Below are 19337 nucleotides of genomic sequence, written 5' to 3'. Positions count from 1 at the left end.
TCTGAGGTTGTTCAAATCTGGAAGGCAGGTGCTAGATTCCCTTTCTGAATATTAGCTAAGTCTGGAAAGGAAAAGTCAGTTTCTGCTTCCATGTCTCAGAAGTGGAAATTCTCCTACGTGCCTGGTACTGTATCTAAAGCTGCCCAGGTCCAGAGCCTCCCCTCCCTTACTTTTCATTTTAAATTCTAGTGGGATCCATATACCTCCCTTGCTAGGCTTCAGATAGAGATGGGCACTGTCCATTTAGTCCACCCAATTCCTTCTTTAGGGGCTGCAAGGTGAGGTCACACCAGTATCCCTAATCCAGTCTGGGAAAGTCTTCTGAAGGAGATACCTGGGGCGAAGCCTTCTACTCCGTGGGCACACTTGTTCCCCATTCACAGTGCCACCCCTTTCTACTCACAGCAAGCTGCAGCATGGCTCAGCTACCTCACTCCCTGCCCCTCCCTTGCCTGTTGATAGCTGCCAAGGGATTGCTGGGAAATGTAGTTCTTTTCCCGCTCCAGGGCTGGCTCTATAGTCAGGGAGCTAGGCAAGGAACTATAGCTCCCAGGGTCCCATGGGTTCTCAGCTCTCATGCTGGATCCCCAGCTGCTCTGTGGCTCCGCTTCTGGAGGGTTGTGAAAGGGGAGGAAGTGAGTTGGAAAAAAAAAAAGAAGATGGCCTGAATGCCGCCCCCTGCAAATGTGCTGCCCCAAGCACCTGCTTGTTTTGCTGGTGCCTAGAGCTGGCCCTGCTTGCCAGCATGGCAAATGCCAGTCTAAATGAACTGGAGAGGTGTGGCATTTCCCAGGAGTGCTGGGAAAGGAAACAATGGAATAATGTTGGGTACCTTGTAGGACCACGGCAGCCCCAGGAAACTTGAATGACTTCCTACAGCGGGGTTCTGGGAGCTGCTTTGGAGTCCTGAAGCTGCCCAGCTTCCCCTCCATTCTTTCCAAAGGCCTCATTGCAGTAAGACCTTATCTTTGATGGAAGACCTGAGAAGAGTCCTCTGGAGGCATCAGTGCCTCTGCATATACCCTCCAGGGGTACCTGCTGTCATGGAGGTAGAGCTCCTCCAGCCTCCCAAGTTAAAACACACAAGATTGGTATATTCTAGGAAGGAAACCTGTTAGTACTAACTGCTTAGAACAGTATAAACCTGTGCTAGTGAGGACTGAGATGAGGTTAAATGGCTTAATCCCATAGTATCAGATCATTTCTGTGTGCTCCTACCTCCATTTATCCTGATATCACTTCAGCTACAGATTCATACTCAGTTCATATATAGATGATTTCATTTTGAAATAGTGTTGTCCTGAGAGCTTACTTAATTCCATATTATCAACAGAGATCTGTATGAAATTCTTCTTCTTCTAGTCCAGTTTTGTCATCTGTGAGTGTGTGTGTATAGAGAGAGTGAGTGTGTGTTTGTCAGAGATATATTAATACAAAAATGTTTTGTTGACAGCTGCATTTTAAGAAGCTTTCATCTCATCATGATCCACCCTTGCCATTTTGCACCCTACCCCCGGGAAGATAATGCTTTCATTAAATTTTTATAAGTGCAATTTAAATAAAACCCTTTGATGCACTGCACAGATCTAAAATAAAAAAAAACCCACCAACCTTTCTGCTCTGCATGTTGATTGCTACACTCTGTGTAAAATGGCTAGACAAGAATAGAAAACCGGGAAAGTGTCCATTTCAATTTTAGAGATATCCAGTCAGGTTGCCACTGCTTTTCCTGGTCTGGTTATCATATACAGGATCTTCATTTTCTGCAGTGCACTCAGAGCCCTCTTGAAGCTCATCTCTGCCAGAAGAAGCTACAGATGGTGTTTCTTGAACTGTCCCTTTTCCTCATTTGTTTTGCTGAGTTAATTAATGTCATATATTGAATGGTCATTTACTACATGAATCTTTGGACTTTAAGTACTGTACTTAAATCTGGCAAACATTAATCTCTCAACAAGCTCTCATTAAATTGTCATGAGGTCCTTCACTGGTGGGATGGCATTTATGCAAGCAGCATGGAGTACTACTGGGTCTATCTTGTTATTCATTGCTGAGCAAAATGATTGAATTCATGTAAATATTATTTGTCCTATCCCATTTTGCATTTTTGTAAGAAGGAATAGATGACAGAAGCAGAGCTTAGACTTGAGATTCTCTGCTGTTTGGGGGATAAATCCCACTTAGATAAGAGTCATTTGCAAAACCTCACTCCTTCATGGAAATTCATCGGTTCATAGATTTTTATGGCCAGAAGGGGCCACTGTGATCAATGGAGTCTGACCCCCTGCATAGCACAGGCCATTGGACTTCTCTGAGTTAATTCCTGCTGTGACAGACTGACGGTGTCCTGAAATATGCTGAACAAACCTTCAGGAATTAAGATAAACTTTACTGAGTTAAATTCAACCTTATTGAATGAGGGTTAATGCCTTTAGGGTAGATTATATCAAAAATATAATAGTGTATGTGTTCTTGTGGCATTGTATATACCTTCTCCAGTTGGGAAGGGGATGCTAATGTACTTCCTCCATTAGCAACCATTTGAAGCTACCCTCTGTAGAGATATACATATACTAGTTCAAACTGGTTTCTCCAGGGACCAACTGACAAAGAAAGGGTTGGATGCATAGTCTGGTTTTTAAGTGGCTCAGGGGCTTCTCCCTGATCCAGCAAATGGACAGGACTCCAGGACCATGCAGGGCCCCAATCCTTAGGGTAGGGTTGGAAGGGCTGGATGATTGTTCTGAGCTGAAGCTGTGATTAACTTGTAACCACAAGGAATCCCCCTTGGATGGGATACTGAAGGTCTTCTCTTGCCAGAGCCTGTCTTAGGAGTGAGGTTAACTCTGATAAGCTTTTTAGCATGCATATAGGTTCTTTTTATTGTTTTTAATATATTTTCTCTGTAAGGCGTGTTACCTTACGACCATAGCAGGCTTGCATGGGAAGTGGTATGTGATACCTAACAACTGTCTCTGAAGAGAAACCAAGCAAGTCTGTTTGGGCAGACTGTGCTGGAGATGATACAGTGAAGGCAGGCAACTGTACAGTCTGGGAATACCCCAGTCAGAAGAGAGGGGGACATCTGTCTCCACCCAGGAAAGGCAACAGCGGAGGAGCTAGAAGCCTGAGATTGGGTACCTATGCTGGACTCCGGAGGGGAAATACTGATGCGATTGCCCTGAACTGTGGCTCCTTCTTCAAGTCTAAATACTGTGGTTGACCTAGAGCACATCTAGTAAAAAGTCATCCAGTTTCCATTTAAAAGTTCCAGTGATGGAGAATCCACTACATCCCTTGGTAAATTGTTCAATGCCTAATTACCCTCACTTTAAAAATTGCACATTAGTTCTAGTCAGAACTCGTTGAGGTTCAGCTTCCTGCCACTGGATCATGTTAGATCTTTGTCTGCTCAATTGAAGAGCCCATTATCAAATTTCTGTTCCTCATGTAGGTACTTACAGACTGTGATCGGGCCACTGCTTAACTTTATCTTTGTTAAACAGATTGAGCTCCTTGAGTCTTTCACTATAAGCCATGTTTTCTAATCCTTTAATCATTCTCATGACCCCTCTCTAATTTATTAACATCCTTCTTAAATTGTGGACATCAGAACTGCATGCACTATTCCAGCAGCAGTCACCACAGTGCCAAATTCAGAGGTAAAATAACCTCTGTACTCCTGGTCAAGATTCTGGTTTATGCATCCAAGGATCACATTAGGCCTTTTGGCCACAGTGTCATGCTGGGAGCTCATGCTCAGCTGATTATCCACCATGACCCCAAAATCTTTTTCGGAGTCACTGCTTCCCAAGACAGAGTCCTCCATCCTGAATGATGGCCTATATTCTTTGTTCTTAGATCACGGGTTCTCAAACTTCATGGCATTGCGACCCCCTTCTGACAACAAAAATTACTACACAACCCCAGGAGGGAGGACTGAAGCCTGAGCCCACCCAAGTCTCACTGCCCCGAAATGGGGACAAAGCCTGAGTCCCACTGCCCCAGGTGGGTGGGTGGGAGGGGGAAGGAGGGCAAAGCAAAGGGCTTCAGCCCCGTGTGTAGGAGCTTGTAACCTCCCCACTGCCCAGGCCAGAAACCCAGGCTTTGGCCCTGGGTTTGGGGTTTGGCCATAGATGGTGGGACTGCAGCTTCAGCTTCAGCCCCGGGCCCCAGCAAGTCTAATGATGGCCCTGGCGACCCCATTAAAGTGGAGTCATGATCCACTTTGGGGTCCAGATCAGCAGTTTGAGAACCACTGTCCTAGATGTTTGTGCTCACATTTGGCTGTATTGAAATACATACTGTTTGCTTGCACCCAGTTTACCAAGCAATCCCAATCAATCTGTATCAGTGATTTGTCCTGTTCATTATTTATCACTCCCCAAATCTTCAAATCTTCATCTTCAAACTTTATCAGTGATGATTTTATGTTTTCTTCCAGGTCATTGATAAAAATGTTACACAGTATAGGGTCAAAACTGGATACCTGCAAGTCCTCACTAGAAACTCACTGGCTCGATGATCTTTCCTCATTTACAATTACACTTTGAGACCTGCCAGTTAGCCAGTCTAATTCATTTGAAATGTGCAATATTGATTTTGTATCATTGTAGTTTCTTAATCTAAATGTGTGAGGTACCAAATCAAATGCCTTACAGGAGTCTAAGTATATTACAACTGTGACAGAAATGGCAATGTCCTACAACATCTTTGGGAGATCTTACTGAATTCAGTTGATGTATCTTTGTGGCAGAGGGATTGTATGTAATTCCATGAGGGACAGTAATCACAGCTCCAAGATCTAAGAACAAATGAGGGTCATTAGGCAAATTCACTCAGATTGCGACATCTCCAAAGAAGTACCACCACCTGGAGAGGCTCACATATACTAGTTCAAACTGGATTCTCCAGAGACCAACAAAGAAAGGAATTTTGGATAAATAGCTCGAGTTTAAACTCATTCAGGACCTTATTTTTCATCTAGCAAATGGACAGGATCTTCTGTTCAAAGGGGAAGGAACGGTCCCTGTGGAAGGATTGGAAGAACTGACACCTGCTAGAGCCTAAGGCTGAAGTTGAGGTGACCTCTGTTTTCACTGTAATGCTTTAGGAATAAATGTGTGTGCTTAGAAAGAGTTGTGTGGTAAGTTGTAATTGCTGGCAATTACAGCTTTTCATACCTTTCGGCTAGAAAGCAAAGCACACACATTGATCTGTTTAGGCACTCTGGCTTGCTGGGAATATTAGAATGCAGGGAGAGAACTGTACAGCCTGGAAAATGCCTGGTCAGGGAGGGAGTGAGGCATAGGTCTCTGCTCAAGAGAAACCATGGCTGAGGAGTCAGGAGTCTAAAAGTGGATGCCCTCAAGGAATCACAACGGTGGAATACACGTGCAGTTGTCTTGAACTGTGACAATATCAACACTGTTACCTTTATCAACGAACTTTTTGTCGCATAAAATAATGATATCGAGGTGGTCTGACAAGATCTGTTTTCCCTAAGTCCCTGTTCATTGTCATTTATTCTGTTTTTTAATTCATTATTAACTGAATGCTGTATCATCATATCATAGCATAATTTTGCCCAAGTTCAATGTCATACTGACAGGCCTATAATTACTCAGGTCATCCCCTTTATCTTTTTAAATATTGGCATAACATTAGCTTACTTCCCGTCCACTTAGAAGTTCCCTGGTGTTCCAAGACTTATTAAAACCAATATTAATGGTCCCAAGAGCTCCATGGCTAGGGATCTTAAAACTCTTGCATGTAAGTTTTCTGGACCTGCTGATTTAAAAATGTCTGACTTTAGTAGCTGCTGCTTAACATCATCCTGAAATATCAGTGGAATGGAAAGATAGTCACTATCATCATATGATATGAATATATCATCTGGTTTTTTTCCCAAATACAGAACAGAAATATTTATTGAACACTTCTGCCTTTTCTGCATTATTATTATCGACAGTTCTACCATTTCCATCTTCAATAACATTGTTAAGGTTGCTTTTGCTCCTGATAAACTTTTAAAAAAATACTCTTCTTATTGTCCTTAACTCTTTTGGCTATAGAGTTCTCTTTTTGTTTGTGATGGGAAATGCACTTTATACCAACCCTGAAGGGGTTAAGGTGGCTCAGAAAAAGCCAGTTAATCTTAACACTGGGGGAGAGAGTTAGGCTTGACTGATAAGGCTAATTGATGATGAAGCTCAGCTATGGCGGGCAACCAATGAAATGACCAGTGGCAGGGGTGGTAGGCCAGACAAGAGCTGATTGCTACCCACAAGGAGGCACCAGAGTGGTGAGTGCACCCTGTTACAGTGTTTTTTTGCATCCCTTATCCATTTTCTATAGTTTCTAGCTTCTAGTTTATATTCATTGCTAACAATTTCCCCTTTTTCCTTTTTATATACATATCTTCTTTCTCGCAGTTGATTCGGCTCATAATTGTTTCCATTAGAAACTGGCCTTTCAAAATCACCAAGTTTATTGATTACTTGCACGTAAGCAACCACTAACTTTTAGTTCTATGATCAATTCCTCAAGATCTATCAAGGTGAAGTCTGATATAGAATCCCCCTGGATTGGATGCAATACTATTTGAGTTAGAAAATTGTCATCTATAACTCGTAGAAATTCTAGTGACATTTTTAGTATTGGCAGCAGGAAACCTCCAGTATGTGTCATTTAGATTGAAGACCCTCATTACAGCCCAGGTTTTCCCCCCTGCACGTTATAGATTAGTGCTCAGGGATTGTCACTTGATAAATTACCCTGTTCTGTTCATTCCCTCTGAAGCATCTGGCACTGGCCACTGTTGGAAGATAGGTCACTGGGCTAGATGGACCATTGGTCTGACCCAGTAGGCAATCGGTCTTATTTTTTGGTCATCCTATCTCCAAGTGTGATTTCGTGTCCGTAACAGACACCTCTCTTGTGTTTTAGCCATAGATACATATTATAACAAGCATTCAAGATAATTTACTTCCTAGTTGTCAGAGACTCGGAAACAGGCAATACTATTTTTGACTGAGTGACTCTCCCTCTCCACTTTTGCCCACTAGACCCTTCCTAAACCAATTATAACCATTGATTTTAATGGTTTAATCAATGGTGGATTCCAATCATGCAAATCTTCCCACCTGGTTTCAGTAATACTGTTGTCATAAATATAAACGGAAGGGTAACAACCTTCCTGTATACAGTACTATAAAATCTCTCCTAGACAGAAGCACAAAAATCCTTTTACCTGTAAAGGGTTAAGAAGCTCAGGTAACATGGCTGACACCTGACGAAAAGGACCAATAAGGGGACAAGATACTTTCAAATTTAGGGGAGGAGGAGGCTTTGTTTTGTCTGTTCTTTGTCTGTCTGTTCCATGTGGCTTTTGCCGGAGACAGATCAAAGAAGCAAGCAATCCAACTCCTATAGAGTTAGTAAGTATTTAGCAAGGAAATGCATTAGATTATCTTTTGTTTTGACTTGTGAATTTCTCTGTGCTGGGGGGAATGTGTATCCCTGTTTTTTCTTTTTGTAACTTTAAGGTTTTGTCTAGAGGGAAACCCTCTGTATTTTGAATCTGATTGTCTGTGAGATGATCTTCCATTCTAATCTTACAGAGGTACTCTTTTCACCTTTTTTCTTTCCGATAAAGTTCTGTTTTTTTTAAGAATCTGATCAGTTTTTTTAGTATCCTAAAAACCCAAGGCTCGTCTCTGCTCATCTTGTTTATTCTCAAGCTCCCCCAGGAAAAGGGGTGTAGGGTTTGGGGGGATATTTTGGGGAAATAGGACTCCAAGTAGTCCTTTCCCTGATTCTTTGTTTGAATCACTTGGTGGTGGCAACATTACCTAATCCAAGGTGCAAGGGAGAATTTGTGTCCTGGGGAAGTTTTAACCTAAGCTGGTAGAAATAAGCTTAGCGGGTCTTTCATGTGGGTCCCCACACCTGTACCTTAAAGTTAAGAGTGGGGAGGGAACCCTGACAACTGTCTACATCAAATTTATGTTAATAAATGAACAATTCCAATTCTTCTTGTTCATTGCTCAGGCTCCTAGCTTTGGTGTATAGGCAACTAAAGAATGTATTCTTTTCCTGTCCCTTGTTGCTTTGACGTCTTGATTTTGTACTAAATGAGTGCTCATTTGTTCCCCCTTTTCACCCTCCATGTTAGTTTAATGCCCTTCTGATTATTGAGCTTGTCCCTGAGGAGATTGGTTCCCCTTCAGCTGAGATGGAGGCCATCCAGACTATGCAGCTCTCTCTCCTCATAGAAGGTAGACTAATGTTCCACAAAACCAAAACTCTCTATCTTACATTACTTCCCTGGCAGCAGTTCAGCTCTGGAATGTCTGACTTCCATCTTTCTTTGCTCATGAGACAGGAAGGGTCTCAGAGATCACTTGAATATTTTTCTTCAGCCCCATGCTAAGTTCTGTAAAGTTGTCTATAGTCTGCAAGGTATCCTGTGAAACAGTGTCATTGAGGCCAATGGATCCTTGCCTGCTGAGTTCAGAAGCCTAGTCAATCTTAGAGTGATGTCTCATGTCTTGGCTCCAGTAAGGCAGCACACCATCCTGCTATCTGCCTGTTCTTTACAGAATGTTCTTTCCATTCTCCTTTGCATAGCATCCCCATCTAGGCACTATCTGTCTTCTGTGGATGGCTGGAGATCTCTTCACAGGTACACTTGATAGTCTTCCAGCTTGAGCTGAGCAGCCATTCTCAGGAATGTCCAATACACCTGTTCCATTCGACTAGCTGTCTCTTCAGAGACATTTTCTGCAGTTTCCATGCTGAGAAGCTGATTGGATACCTTTAGCTGTGTGGAATTCCTCCCGGTCCTCTCTGGTAGTTACAGCCTGCCTGTCCTCATTGCCTCCGACAGAGTAGAATGCCAACTCGACCTCTTGCTCTGGTGGTTACAAACTCTCTGATTTCCACACTCTCTCATTCTTTGGCCACCAGTTAATTTCTTCCTTAATTCTGGGGTGACGATGCTTCCTGAATCTGGTTGTTCCAGTACTCTACATCCTCTCTGATGCTCTGCAGTGTCAGTCTTTGTAATTCCAAACAAGAAATCTTTCCTTCCAGCACAATCACCAGCTCACACTTTGTACCGAGAAAGTCCCTTCTGGCTTCAGGCAGGAAAAAAAACATTCCACATCTGTTGCAGGTTGCAATCACTGATCTGTTGCTGGCCATCACACTACTGAGCATAGAACTGTACCTAGAAAGAGAACCCTTTCATGCACCTTCCTGTGAACTCTATACAGAAGTCCCCTGTTTGCCACTACTGTTCACCTGCTATGTCACATTAATAATTTCAACCAGAAATAATAACCCCAAATAATCATTGAAATGGAGCAGCCTTAATTTACATCAGTCTGCCAGCATTTGTTTTGCATGATTTTAAACATAATGCTGGAACAATACTTGCATATTCTGAACATGCCACAAAGCATTTCCCTGACGTAGCATTTTTAATGTAATTGTACTTTTAAAGTCAGATTACAATTTAATATAGTTTGAATCTAGTCCCTATTTCTGTAATATATGGAGTCACTCTATATTAGTTGTTTCTTATATGACTGATCAATAACTGAAAACCATGGTTTGGTCAATCTGCCCAACAAGTGGATTTGTCACGTACATATTTATTATATAGTGAAGTGGGTAGAAGAGTAGTTTTTGGCTGTATGGCAAAGAACTGAAAGGGGGAAGATCTGATGTGGTGGTTGTATTTTTGAGGAAGACATGAGCCTGCTGCTGTTGGCATTGCAATGGCTGTGAAATATGCTAGGACAGTTCTGATAAGAGCTGGGTTTATTATTATTGAGATAGCTAAGAGGAAATGAGAGAAGACAGCCCTGAATCCCTGAGCACACACTTCTGAGGAAGCACCCCAATCCATACAACTTGTGGAGTGTTTCCTGGTCACATCCCTGGGTTTCTGATGCTGGAGACTGCATAGTTCAAGGTGCGATTCACTCATTTTAGACCATCTCAGCAGAAGTTACTTTCTTTTTTTCTTCTTTCCCCCGGGTCCCTCCACACCCCAGAGAGTCCTGACGATTCTCTACCATTTTTCTGTTCTGTCATACTGTCATGACGGAGTGCATTCACTGCTGGTGGCACTTCCTCGTGGTCATTCTGAGGATTAGCTCCAGCCAGACTTTGCACCCTCTTTTGATGGTGTCTTTTCTGTCTTCCTCTCACCCTGCAGACCCCTCTTGCTCCAGGAATTGCAGCCTCCTCCTCTGGAGGACTGTCATTACGTGGTTTCCCCGTCCTGGTGTGTGTCTGAGTGTGTGTAATCAAGTCTTTCCAGGACAAACTGTCTCAGGCAGTCCACTGTCCTCTACCTGGTGTGTGCCATGTCTCCCTTCTCTGGGTTCACCAGCCTTCCAATTCCCTTCTCCCAGGAAGTAACTATGCACTACTATCTAGCCGCTAACACACCTCCCTTCTCTCAAGGAGTGACTGCAGCCTACTTCCCTACAGCCCTTTCGCCAGCTTCCTGGTTTTATAAATCCAGCTCAGCTCCTCCCCCAGCTGGACTTCAACAACCAATTAGGCGCTAGCACTCCCTGGGTTTCCTCCAGGTGCTGCCTATACAGTAGATTAATTGGCCTAATTTACCCTCTCAGGGCAAGTGTGGGGAGTACACCCCATCACATATACACCTCTATCCTGACAGAATGCTGTCCTCAGGAGCCAAAAAATCTTACCGCTTTACAGGTGAAACTGCATTATATCGAACTTGCTTTGACCTGCCGGAGCATGCAGACCCCTCCCATCCCACCCCGGAGCACTGCTTTACCGCATTATATCCGAATTCATGTTATATTGGGTCACGTTATATTGGAGCAGAGGTGTACATTCTTCCTCAAGATCACCAGTCTTACAACCAAAGAGGATCTAATGGGGTCATCAGCAGATGTGCCTCTTAACCTGCTGAATGTCCAAGTCTTCCCTTGTCTTGACCACTCAATTTTAGAAAAAAACCCACAAGTGTTATCCCTCCTGGGTATTCTAGTGTAACAAGGCTCCAGATGTTTCCACTGCTCTTACCACCATGCTACTGAAAACCTCCTTTCATACAGGCCATTGAAGAGTCAGATAGTAACTTGGTAACTGACTATTCTGGGCCAAAAATGAACTTGGCAAGCTCAGGTCTTGTCCATGGGCTCAGGTCTGTGTCCTAGAGGATGAAGTACCACAAGGATGTCTCACTGCCTAGGACAAAAAATAGTTCTTTGTGGCTCACCGTTGGAAGATCTGAGGTCCTGATGCCGAATCCACTTTCAAACCCCCAGTGTTGACGAAAGATCTGGTGGAGGTGGGAGGAGGGGCAGCAGGCTGGCAGCATGTTTTTGGTGTTAACATCTGTTTTCTGTATGCATTCAGTTTATGGGAATGGACAGAAGGACATGTACAATCATTTTAAATTTCTTTACCTTTGTTGGTTATGTAAATGAAATTTTAGTGGTATGTTAACTTTGATTATGATGTTACAGATCTTATTTTTCCATCATTGGACCCAACACAGGCATAAATAAGAGTTCTGCTGATATTTCCCATCAGAAGTAAAATGGCTGTCTTTGAAAACACATTTTCAAAATCTTCGTTCTTGTTGTCAAGATAAGAAATGTTTTGTGTAGCACATGTTTGTATGTATAACACGTGGTAGAGCTACATCAGTGATGACAGCTGCTTGTGGAAAAAATACTCCACCTTGTTTGACCTGCATTATGGAGACTTAGCTGAAATTATGTCATCAGTAAAACAAGCTCATTCTTCATAAAGCAGCTTTAGATTAATTTTTTAATCCCCTTGGTTTGTGTTTCTTTGTTTGGCTGATAGACTTTCATTGGAAAACCCAGTCAGCTGGATTTTGGATTTAAAAAAATCATTTTGATAGAATTACTGCAGACCTTGTCTAGTTGTGGCTTTATTCTGGATGTTAACAGTGCTCACATTCAGAGTTCCCCTTTGCTGTATAGGAGTGCATGGCACATGAAAAAAACCTTTAAACTCCACTGGCGTTTTACTTTTTATGTGGTTTTCAGACTATTTTTGATTTATTTATATTACTGTAGCATGCAGAAGCCCTAGTCATTGTGCTAGGTGCTGCACAAACCCAGAACAAGACTGTCTCTTCCCCAAGGAGCTTACAATCTAAATATAAGAGACAAAACATGGACAAAGACAGGGGAGTACAATGAGACAATATGAGTGATAGGCAGTGGGCCAGTAACCCAATCATTGTCAAGTTTTTTGTAGGCATCGCAGCAAAGAAGAGTTTTGATGAAGTATTTGAAGGAGGATATTGAGTTAGTTTTGTAGATATTTACAGGGAGCTCCTCCCAAGCATGAGGGGCAGCATGGGAAAAAGCACAAGGGTGTTTGTTTGAAAATTTGACAAATGAGCAATGGAGGCTGGCATCATGGACCAGTTGAAGGCAAGAATCAACGTTTCAAAAGCAAACAAGAGAATGGTAGGGTGGGGCTAGGCCATAAACAGTCTCGAAAATGAAGACATGTAACGTATGTCTGATGTGCTAGAGAAGCAGGAGCCAGTGGAGGGATGCAAAAAGGGGGGGCGACATAGTCAAAGAAATAAGGTAGGGAACTTATCTTTCCAGCAGAGTTCTGAATGGATGTGAGTAGGCCAAGATGGCACTTGGCAAGAACAGGGAAAAGGATGTTGCAGTTATCAAGGTGCAAGATGAGAGTCTGAACCCGAGTTTTAGAATTGAGGATGGATAGGAAAGACCATTTCTGAACAATGTTATGTAGAAAGAGTCTGCAAGATTTAAATGTAGCCTGGGTGTGAGGATGTAGAGAACAGTATGAGTTGAAGATGACAGCCAGATTACAGGCCTGAGGGTCAGGCAGGATGGTGGTATTGTCCACAGTGGTTGAGAAAGAGGGTTGGAAGGGAGACTTAAGAACTCTGTTTTAGCCACGTTCTCTTTGACCTCATGGCTAAACATCCATAAGGAGATGTCAAAGAGACAGGCCAAGATTTTAGTTTGGACAGGAGTGGAGAGGAGACCTGGCAATCATCTGCATAGTTTAATTTATGTTTATGGATGAGATAAGGTACAGAGGGAGAAGAGGAGAGGTCCGCAGACAGAGCTCTGTGGAACCCCCAGAAAAAGTTGGAGAGGGGATGAGGAGAATCCTCCAAAGGACAAGCTAAAGGAGTTGAGGGATGGGGCAGTAGTTGGATAAACAAGTGGGGTCCAGGGTAGGATTTTTAAGATAGGAGAGACTAAAGCATGTTTATGGCACTTTTTGGTTTTTTCCTCCTATTTCCCCTGGCTCTTTTTCATCTCTAGGCTCATGGATTGTGCTGTTCACAGTCACTGTTTGGACTTCCTCTCCTGGAGTTATGTCCTAAACCCGGGGTGGGCAAACTTTTTGGCCCAAGGGCTACAACGGGGTGGGGAAATTGCATACAGGGCCATGAACGTAGGGCTGGGGCAGGGGGTTGGGGTATGGGAGAGAGTGCGGGGTGTGGGAGGGGGTGCAGTTTGCAGGAAGGGGCTCAAGGCAAGGGGTTGGGGTGCAGGAGGGGTGCAGCAGAGGGTTGGGGTGTGGGCTCCGGCTTGGCACCCACGGCCGGCTCTAACTTTCTTGCCATCCCAAGCAAAAAATAGAGCGCCGCCCTGCCGTAACACCCCCTTCCCGTGAGCACTGCTGAAACCCCCACCCCCCAAGTGCCACGCAAGCCCCGCTCCCCGAGCACCACCCAAGCCCCCCCAAGCGTTGTGCTGCCCGAAGCCCCTGCCCCCCGAGTGCTGCACTGCCTGAAGCCCCACCCCCCGAACACCACGCCGCCCAAAGCCCCCCCAAATGCTGCTCTGCCCAAGCCCCCGCCCCCCCAGAGTGCCACGCCGCCAAAACACGCCTCCCCCCTCCAAGCGCCGCCCAGTGGAAACAAAAACAAACAAAAAATCTCCTCCAGTGCTGCCCCGCCAAACCAAAAAACAAAAAACCCGAGCACCATCCCGCCCCAAGCACATGCTTGGTCGGCTGGTGCCTTGAGCTGGCCCTGCTTACCTTGAGCAACTCCGGGGTGGCAGCAGCACAGCTAAGGCAGGCTCCCTGTCTGCCCTGGCCCTGCGCCACTCCCAGAAGTGTCTGGCACCATGTCCCTGCAGCCTCTGAGGGAGTGGGAAGCAGAGGGCTCTGTGCACTGCCCTGCGGGTACCTCCCCCAAAGCTCCCATTGGCCATAGGCAAGGTCAGCACACAGAGTCCCCTCCCCCAGGGGCTACAGGGACATGGTGCTACCCACTTCCCGGAGTGGTGCAGGGCCAGGGAAGTAGGGAGCCTGTCTTAGCCCTGCTGCGGGCAATCCCCACAGGCCGGATCCAAAGCCTTGACAGCAATCCCATAGGGCATAGTTTGCCCACCCCGTCCTAGACCCTCTCCACTCTGGCTTCCATCCCTTGGACTCCACTGAAACTGCTGTCACCAAAGTCTGTAATGACTTCTTCCTAGCCAAAGCCCAGAACCAGTACCCCCATCCTTCTCCTCCTTGATGTGTCAGACTCCTTCAACACAATCAACCATGCTCTTCTTGAAATTTTATCCTTCCTTAGCTCTCAGGGCTCTGTCTTCACCTGGTTCTCCTCCTACCCATCTAGTTGCTTCTTCAGTTTGTCCTTTGGAGGATCATAGATTATTAGGGCTAGAAGGGACCTCAGGAGATCATCTAGCCCAACCCCCTGCTCAAAGCAGGACCAATCCCTAAATGGCCCCCTCAAGGATTGAACTCACAACCCTGGGTTTAGCAGGCCAATGCTCAAACCACTGAGCTATCCCTCCCCTTACCCAAATTTAACTTTTGCTGTAATATTTGTATTATTTTAACAGCATTTTCAATTAGCCCAGTAGATTGTAGGTAACCTGAACTTGATGTAATATGTTTGAAATCATATGCTATGGCAAAACTTAATCCCTTGACTGTGAAATTGAAGTCCATTATCAATCATTACCACACTGAGAATGCCATGCAAAAACTGATTTAATTTTATTAATGAATTGTTTGGCACAAGTGTTTTCTAGTATAGCAATTTCAGGAAAATGCAAAAAATAATCAAGAACTATAGCATAAGCATGTCTTTTATATTCAAATAGATTGAAACCTATTTTAGACCAAAGTCTTGTTTTCTAGAATAAATGTAATAGGCTGTTTAGACTGAGCATTTCTACACTTTTGATGTATGTCACTCTCTTTTATGTAAACCTCTGTGTTTTGGTTCATTTGTGGTCAATTCAGAACCTCTCTTTCTCTACCTTTACTTTTTTCTATGGCTAAATGTCCCTCATGTATGTGTTTCAATATCTCTGCTGTTAACAGTAAAGGAATTACTACCCTATTGCCTTTAAACAGAATTCCTTGAATAACTGAAAAGTCTTTAATAAGTTGATTATATGGCTTCAGTATCACTTTATTATATCATTTTTCAATAGCTGTAATAATCTTTTGTAAATTCTCAGTCTGTCTAGTTGCTTGTACAATTTCTTCTCATACTCTTTCGGATATAGGAAACAATTTTTAAATACATCTACATGTGCCACATCTTCCCCTTCACTTACATTGGTTATATCATAAACTCTAAAAAGAGTATCAGTAACAATTAATGATTTTCCTGGCTGATATTCTAATTTTAAATCAAATGCCAAATTCCATTTCTAGAGTTTGAAATTCCACGTGGCACAGGGTCTGGAAGATCAAGTTCTGTACTTCACTAGGGTTAAACTCTAGTTTGTTTCCTCTTGCTTACCTATGACAGTTTTCTGCATGCATGTTCCAAAAATAGATGAAAGTTCTATAGCCCTAATTTACAGCTGGAGAACTTGGGTACTCAAAAGTGCCTTTCAAAGGGTCACACTAGAAGTCAGTGGCAGAGCTGCAAATAGAATTCAGATTCCCTGATTTCTACTGCCCTGCTCCAGCTACCTCCCATATGATAATGTATGAATTGGAGAAACGACTTAAATTACACAGGGATATATGTGCTCTGGATACCACCGCAAAATGGTTCTACATCCTTGAATAGACATTAGCTTGCTGTTACATCTTCACTTTTCAAACAGTGCTCCAATTAGCACTCTAAGTGCACTCAAAGACAGAATTAAAATGTTTTCCCCCCAATTTTCTATTTACTTTTTTCCCATCTACACTCCCCTGTTTATTTGCACAGAGACCTACTTTACATGCTGGAAGTACCAAAGGAGCCCATTTGCAGAGGTGTACTTAACAATTCCTGGTATTTACAGTCTCTGTTTCTCTCTTGCTTTTATCACTAGGACTGGGAACAATGGGCCGAGGCATTGTGACTTCTCTGGTGAAGGCCAAGATGTCCGTAGTAGCTCTAGAGCAGGATCAGAAGCAGCTGGAGGTAGGAGCAAGAGCTGTGACATCCCTTCTAGAACGTGAGGCTTCAAAAATGCCGTGGATTGGCCAACGCCCAGATGCCTGTGATCCCGCCCTTCTCCAGTTCACTCTGGACTTCAGTGTGTTACAGGATGCAGATCTAGTTATTGAGGCTGTGTTTGAGGACATGGCACTGAAGAAGGAGATCTTCCATAAGTTGTCAGCAATCTGCAAGCCAGGGTCCTTCTTGTGCACTAACACCTCCGCCCTGGATATTGATGAGATTGCTTCAGCCACCAGTCGCCCTCACCAGGTCATTGGTACTCACTTCTTCTCACCTGCCCATGTAATGAAACTGGTAGAAATAATCCATGGTCGTCACACATCGCCCATCACCATTGCCACTGCCATGGGTTTAGCCAAAACTATAGGCAAAATAGGGGTTGTAGTAGGGAATTGCTTTGGATTTGTTGGGAACAGAATGATGGCTCCTTATGCTGAACAGGCAGTTTTTCTGCTAGAAGAAGGATGTAAACCAAAAGAAGTAGATCAAGCTCTAGAGGGATTTGGTTTCAATTTGGGGCCCTTCCGAATGTTAGATCTTGCTGGGCTTGATGTGGGCTGGAGATCTCGGAAAGGGCAGGGCCTGACTGGACCCAAACTGGCTCCAGGAACTCCTGCTCGCCTGCGTGGCAGGAGGAGATACAGCCCACTGCCTGATCTTCTGTGTGAGAATGGAAGGTATGGCCAGAAGACTGGCAGGGGCTGGTACCAATATGAGAAACCTGGGGCTAGAATAGCTAATCCAGATCCATGGCTTCACAATTTCCTGATTAGGTATAGAGATGCCCATCATATTAAGGCACGCTTCATAGACGAGGAGGAAATCCTGGAGCGCTGTCTGTATACCCTCATCAATGAGGGCTTCCAGATCTTAGATGATGGAATAGCTTCTGACCCAGAAGATATTGATGTAATCTACATCTATGGCTATGGGTGGCCAAAGCACAGAGGTGGCCCCATGTTTTATGCTTCCACCATCGGGTTACCTCGCATTCTGGCTAAACTGCAGAAATATTCTGAGGCCCATCCTGACATTCCCAGAATGCAACCCAGTGCTTTTCTGAAGAAATTGGTGTTCTTGGGAAACCCACCCTTGAAGGAGTGGATGTCCCATGCAGGACACCAGAGCAGTAAGCTGTGATGTCCCTGCAGCCTGCTCTACTCGTTCAGCCACTTGCCTAGCGGTGAAAAGTATCTCTCACTGCCATAATCAGTGATGTCTGTTCCAATCAAACCCAAAGCACAGCAGGTTGAAGAATAATGTCTGGCTCAGCTGAGCAGAGTAACTACTCCCTCTAATGGTAGTTGCTGTCCCTTTCCTTTCCCTGCTCACAATGCACCCATCCCTCCCGTCTCACTAGTGCACCACACACGCCCTCAAGCTGCAGATAGGAGACCCCTTCTGGCTGACTGTTTCCTGACAAGCTGCACTCACCTGACTGCTGGATCCTAACAGCTGGTGTTCTTAACTGCCTGCCTCTCATCATTCCCTTGGTGAGGGAGGGAGCAACTCCTGGCAGCTCTTGAGACAGTTGAAAGTGAGAGGGTAGGCCGGGGGTCCTGGCTCAGGGAGACAGAGCCAGTGAAGATTCACTGCAGACAGGTATCCTCACCTAGCTCTGCCTCACAGCAGCTACAGATCTCCTCTTGTTCCTGCCACAGAACCCTCTAGTGACCAAAGGCAAACTGTAGGAACTAGTCCCTGTGGGAGAGCCACCTGGGAACCATCCAGTTTACTAAGGATTCATTTACACGATGGACCTTCCCCTCCCAAAGGGAACGGATTAGACTGTCCCAGGTAATGGTCTCTTCATGGAGTGCACGTTTGTGGGGTTTTGGATTGGCTGGAGGGAGAGGAGAATGGTACAAAATGGAACCGTGCATTTTGGAAATAAATTGTGATGCAGTGAACAGAGCATCCAGGGCTAGCATCAAGGGATAGCACTCAGCACCTACCTCCACCCCCAAAATAACACTAATAAACACAGCACAGTCACAGAAGACTATGACCTGCTTATTAGCTAGTGGCTGGAAGACCACATCCTTTTCCCCTCCTTCCTGCCGTCCAACCTCTTCCTCCAGACAAAAGTTCCTCCTCTCCAAGACGGAGTGTGTGTGTGTTTCCAGAACTCCTCACCTGCTTTTCTAGCCTGACTGCTGGCAGCTGCTCCGCGCAGAAGGCATGAAGGGCTTTGTGCGCTATAAGTGACAGGAGAAAAGCCTTTTTGTGGCACTTCAGTGTTTCAGGTGTACAAAGGGCACCATGGAAAGTAAATGGGCTCAAGAGCTCTGCAGATAGGAGTGGTGCTGCAGGCAGGGAGGGAAGACTCCAGCAGATAAAACAGGAAGAGAAATATTTGCTTTTCTGAACTTGGCCCTGAGGGGTAAGGACTCCTCTTGCTCTTGTGCAAAGAGCACAGCTCCCAGTCGCTGGCGGTTGAGCCTGGGGGCTCCAGAACACACACATTCTCTTCTTAGAAAAAGCAGCTTTTCAAAAGCCATATCTGAAATCAGACTCTGCTTTGTTTCATTAATTTTTAATAAAGCTGATTTTCATTTTCTGTCATCACCTACATTGTATTATCAGGCGTTGCTGCATTGTTCCCCCACGTGTACACTGGTCACTTTTTTGCCCAGTGGTAGCAGATATCAGGGTCTTGCAGGTCAGTTTCCCAGGGGTAGACACCCACAGAGCCCCCGGCATCAGGTTAGCAGACCCAACAGCTTCAGCCATCTGTGATTGTCTATAGATAAAAGAACCAGTTGATGGTAGCCATCAACACCTTCCAGCATAACAATGCACCCCATGTCAGCCATTGGGAGGGAGGGCAGAGAGTTTTAAAACACTGACATCCTGAATGACACATCTCCTACCA

At 44.6% G+C, this 19337-nt stretch overlaps 1 protein-coding gene across 2 annotated transcripts in view; it reads left to right on the top strand.

The window, feature by feature from the left end:
• The window catches only part of EHHADH (enoyl-CoA hydratase and 3-hydroxyacyl CoA dehydrogenase), a 47510-nt gene extending 28483 nt beyond the window's left edge, over positions 1 to 19027 (top strand). For both annotated transcript variants that reach the window (XM_032763597.2, XM_032763598.2), the window contains one exon: positions 16332 to 19027. In XM_032763597.2, the coding sequence (XP_032619488.1) occupies positions 16332 to 17602 (1271 nt within the window). In that variant the 3' untranslated portion in view covers positions 17603 to 19027. The remainder of the gene's footprint in view (positions 1 to 16331) is intronic.
• Positions 19028 to 19337: the final 310 nt, after the last annotated feature.

The sequence above is a fragment of the Chelonoidis abingdonii genome, chromosome 8 (assembly GCF_003597395.2).
Source record: "Chelonoidis abingdonii isolate Lonesome George chromosome 8, CheloAbing_2.0, whole genome shotgun sequence".
Classification (NCBI taxonomy): Eukaryota; Metazoa; Chordata; order Testudines; family Testudinidae; genus Chelonoidis; species Chelonoidis abingdonii.
Note: the sequence above shows the minus strand (reverse complement) of the source record. Positions and strands in the feature narration are given on the sequence as shown.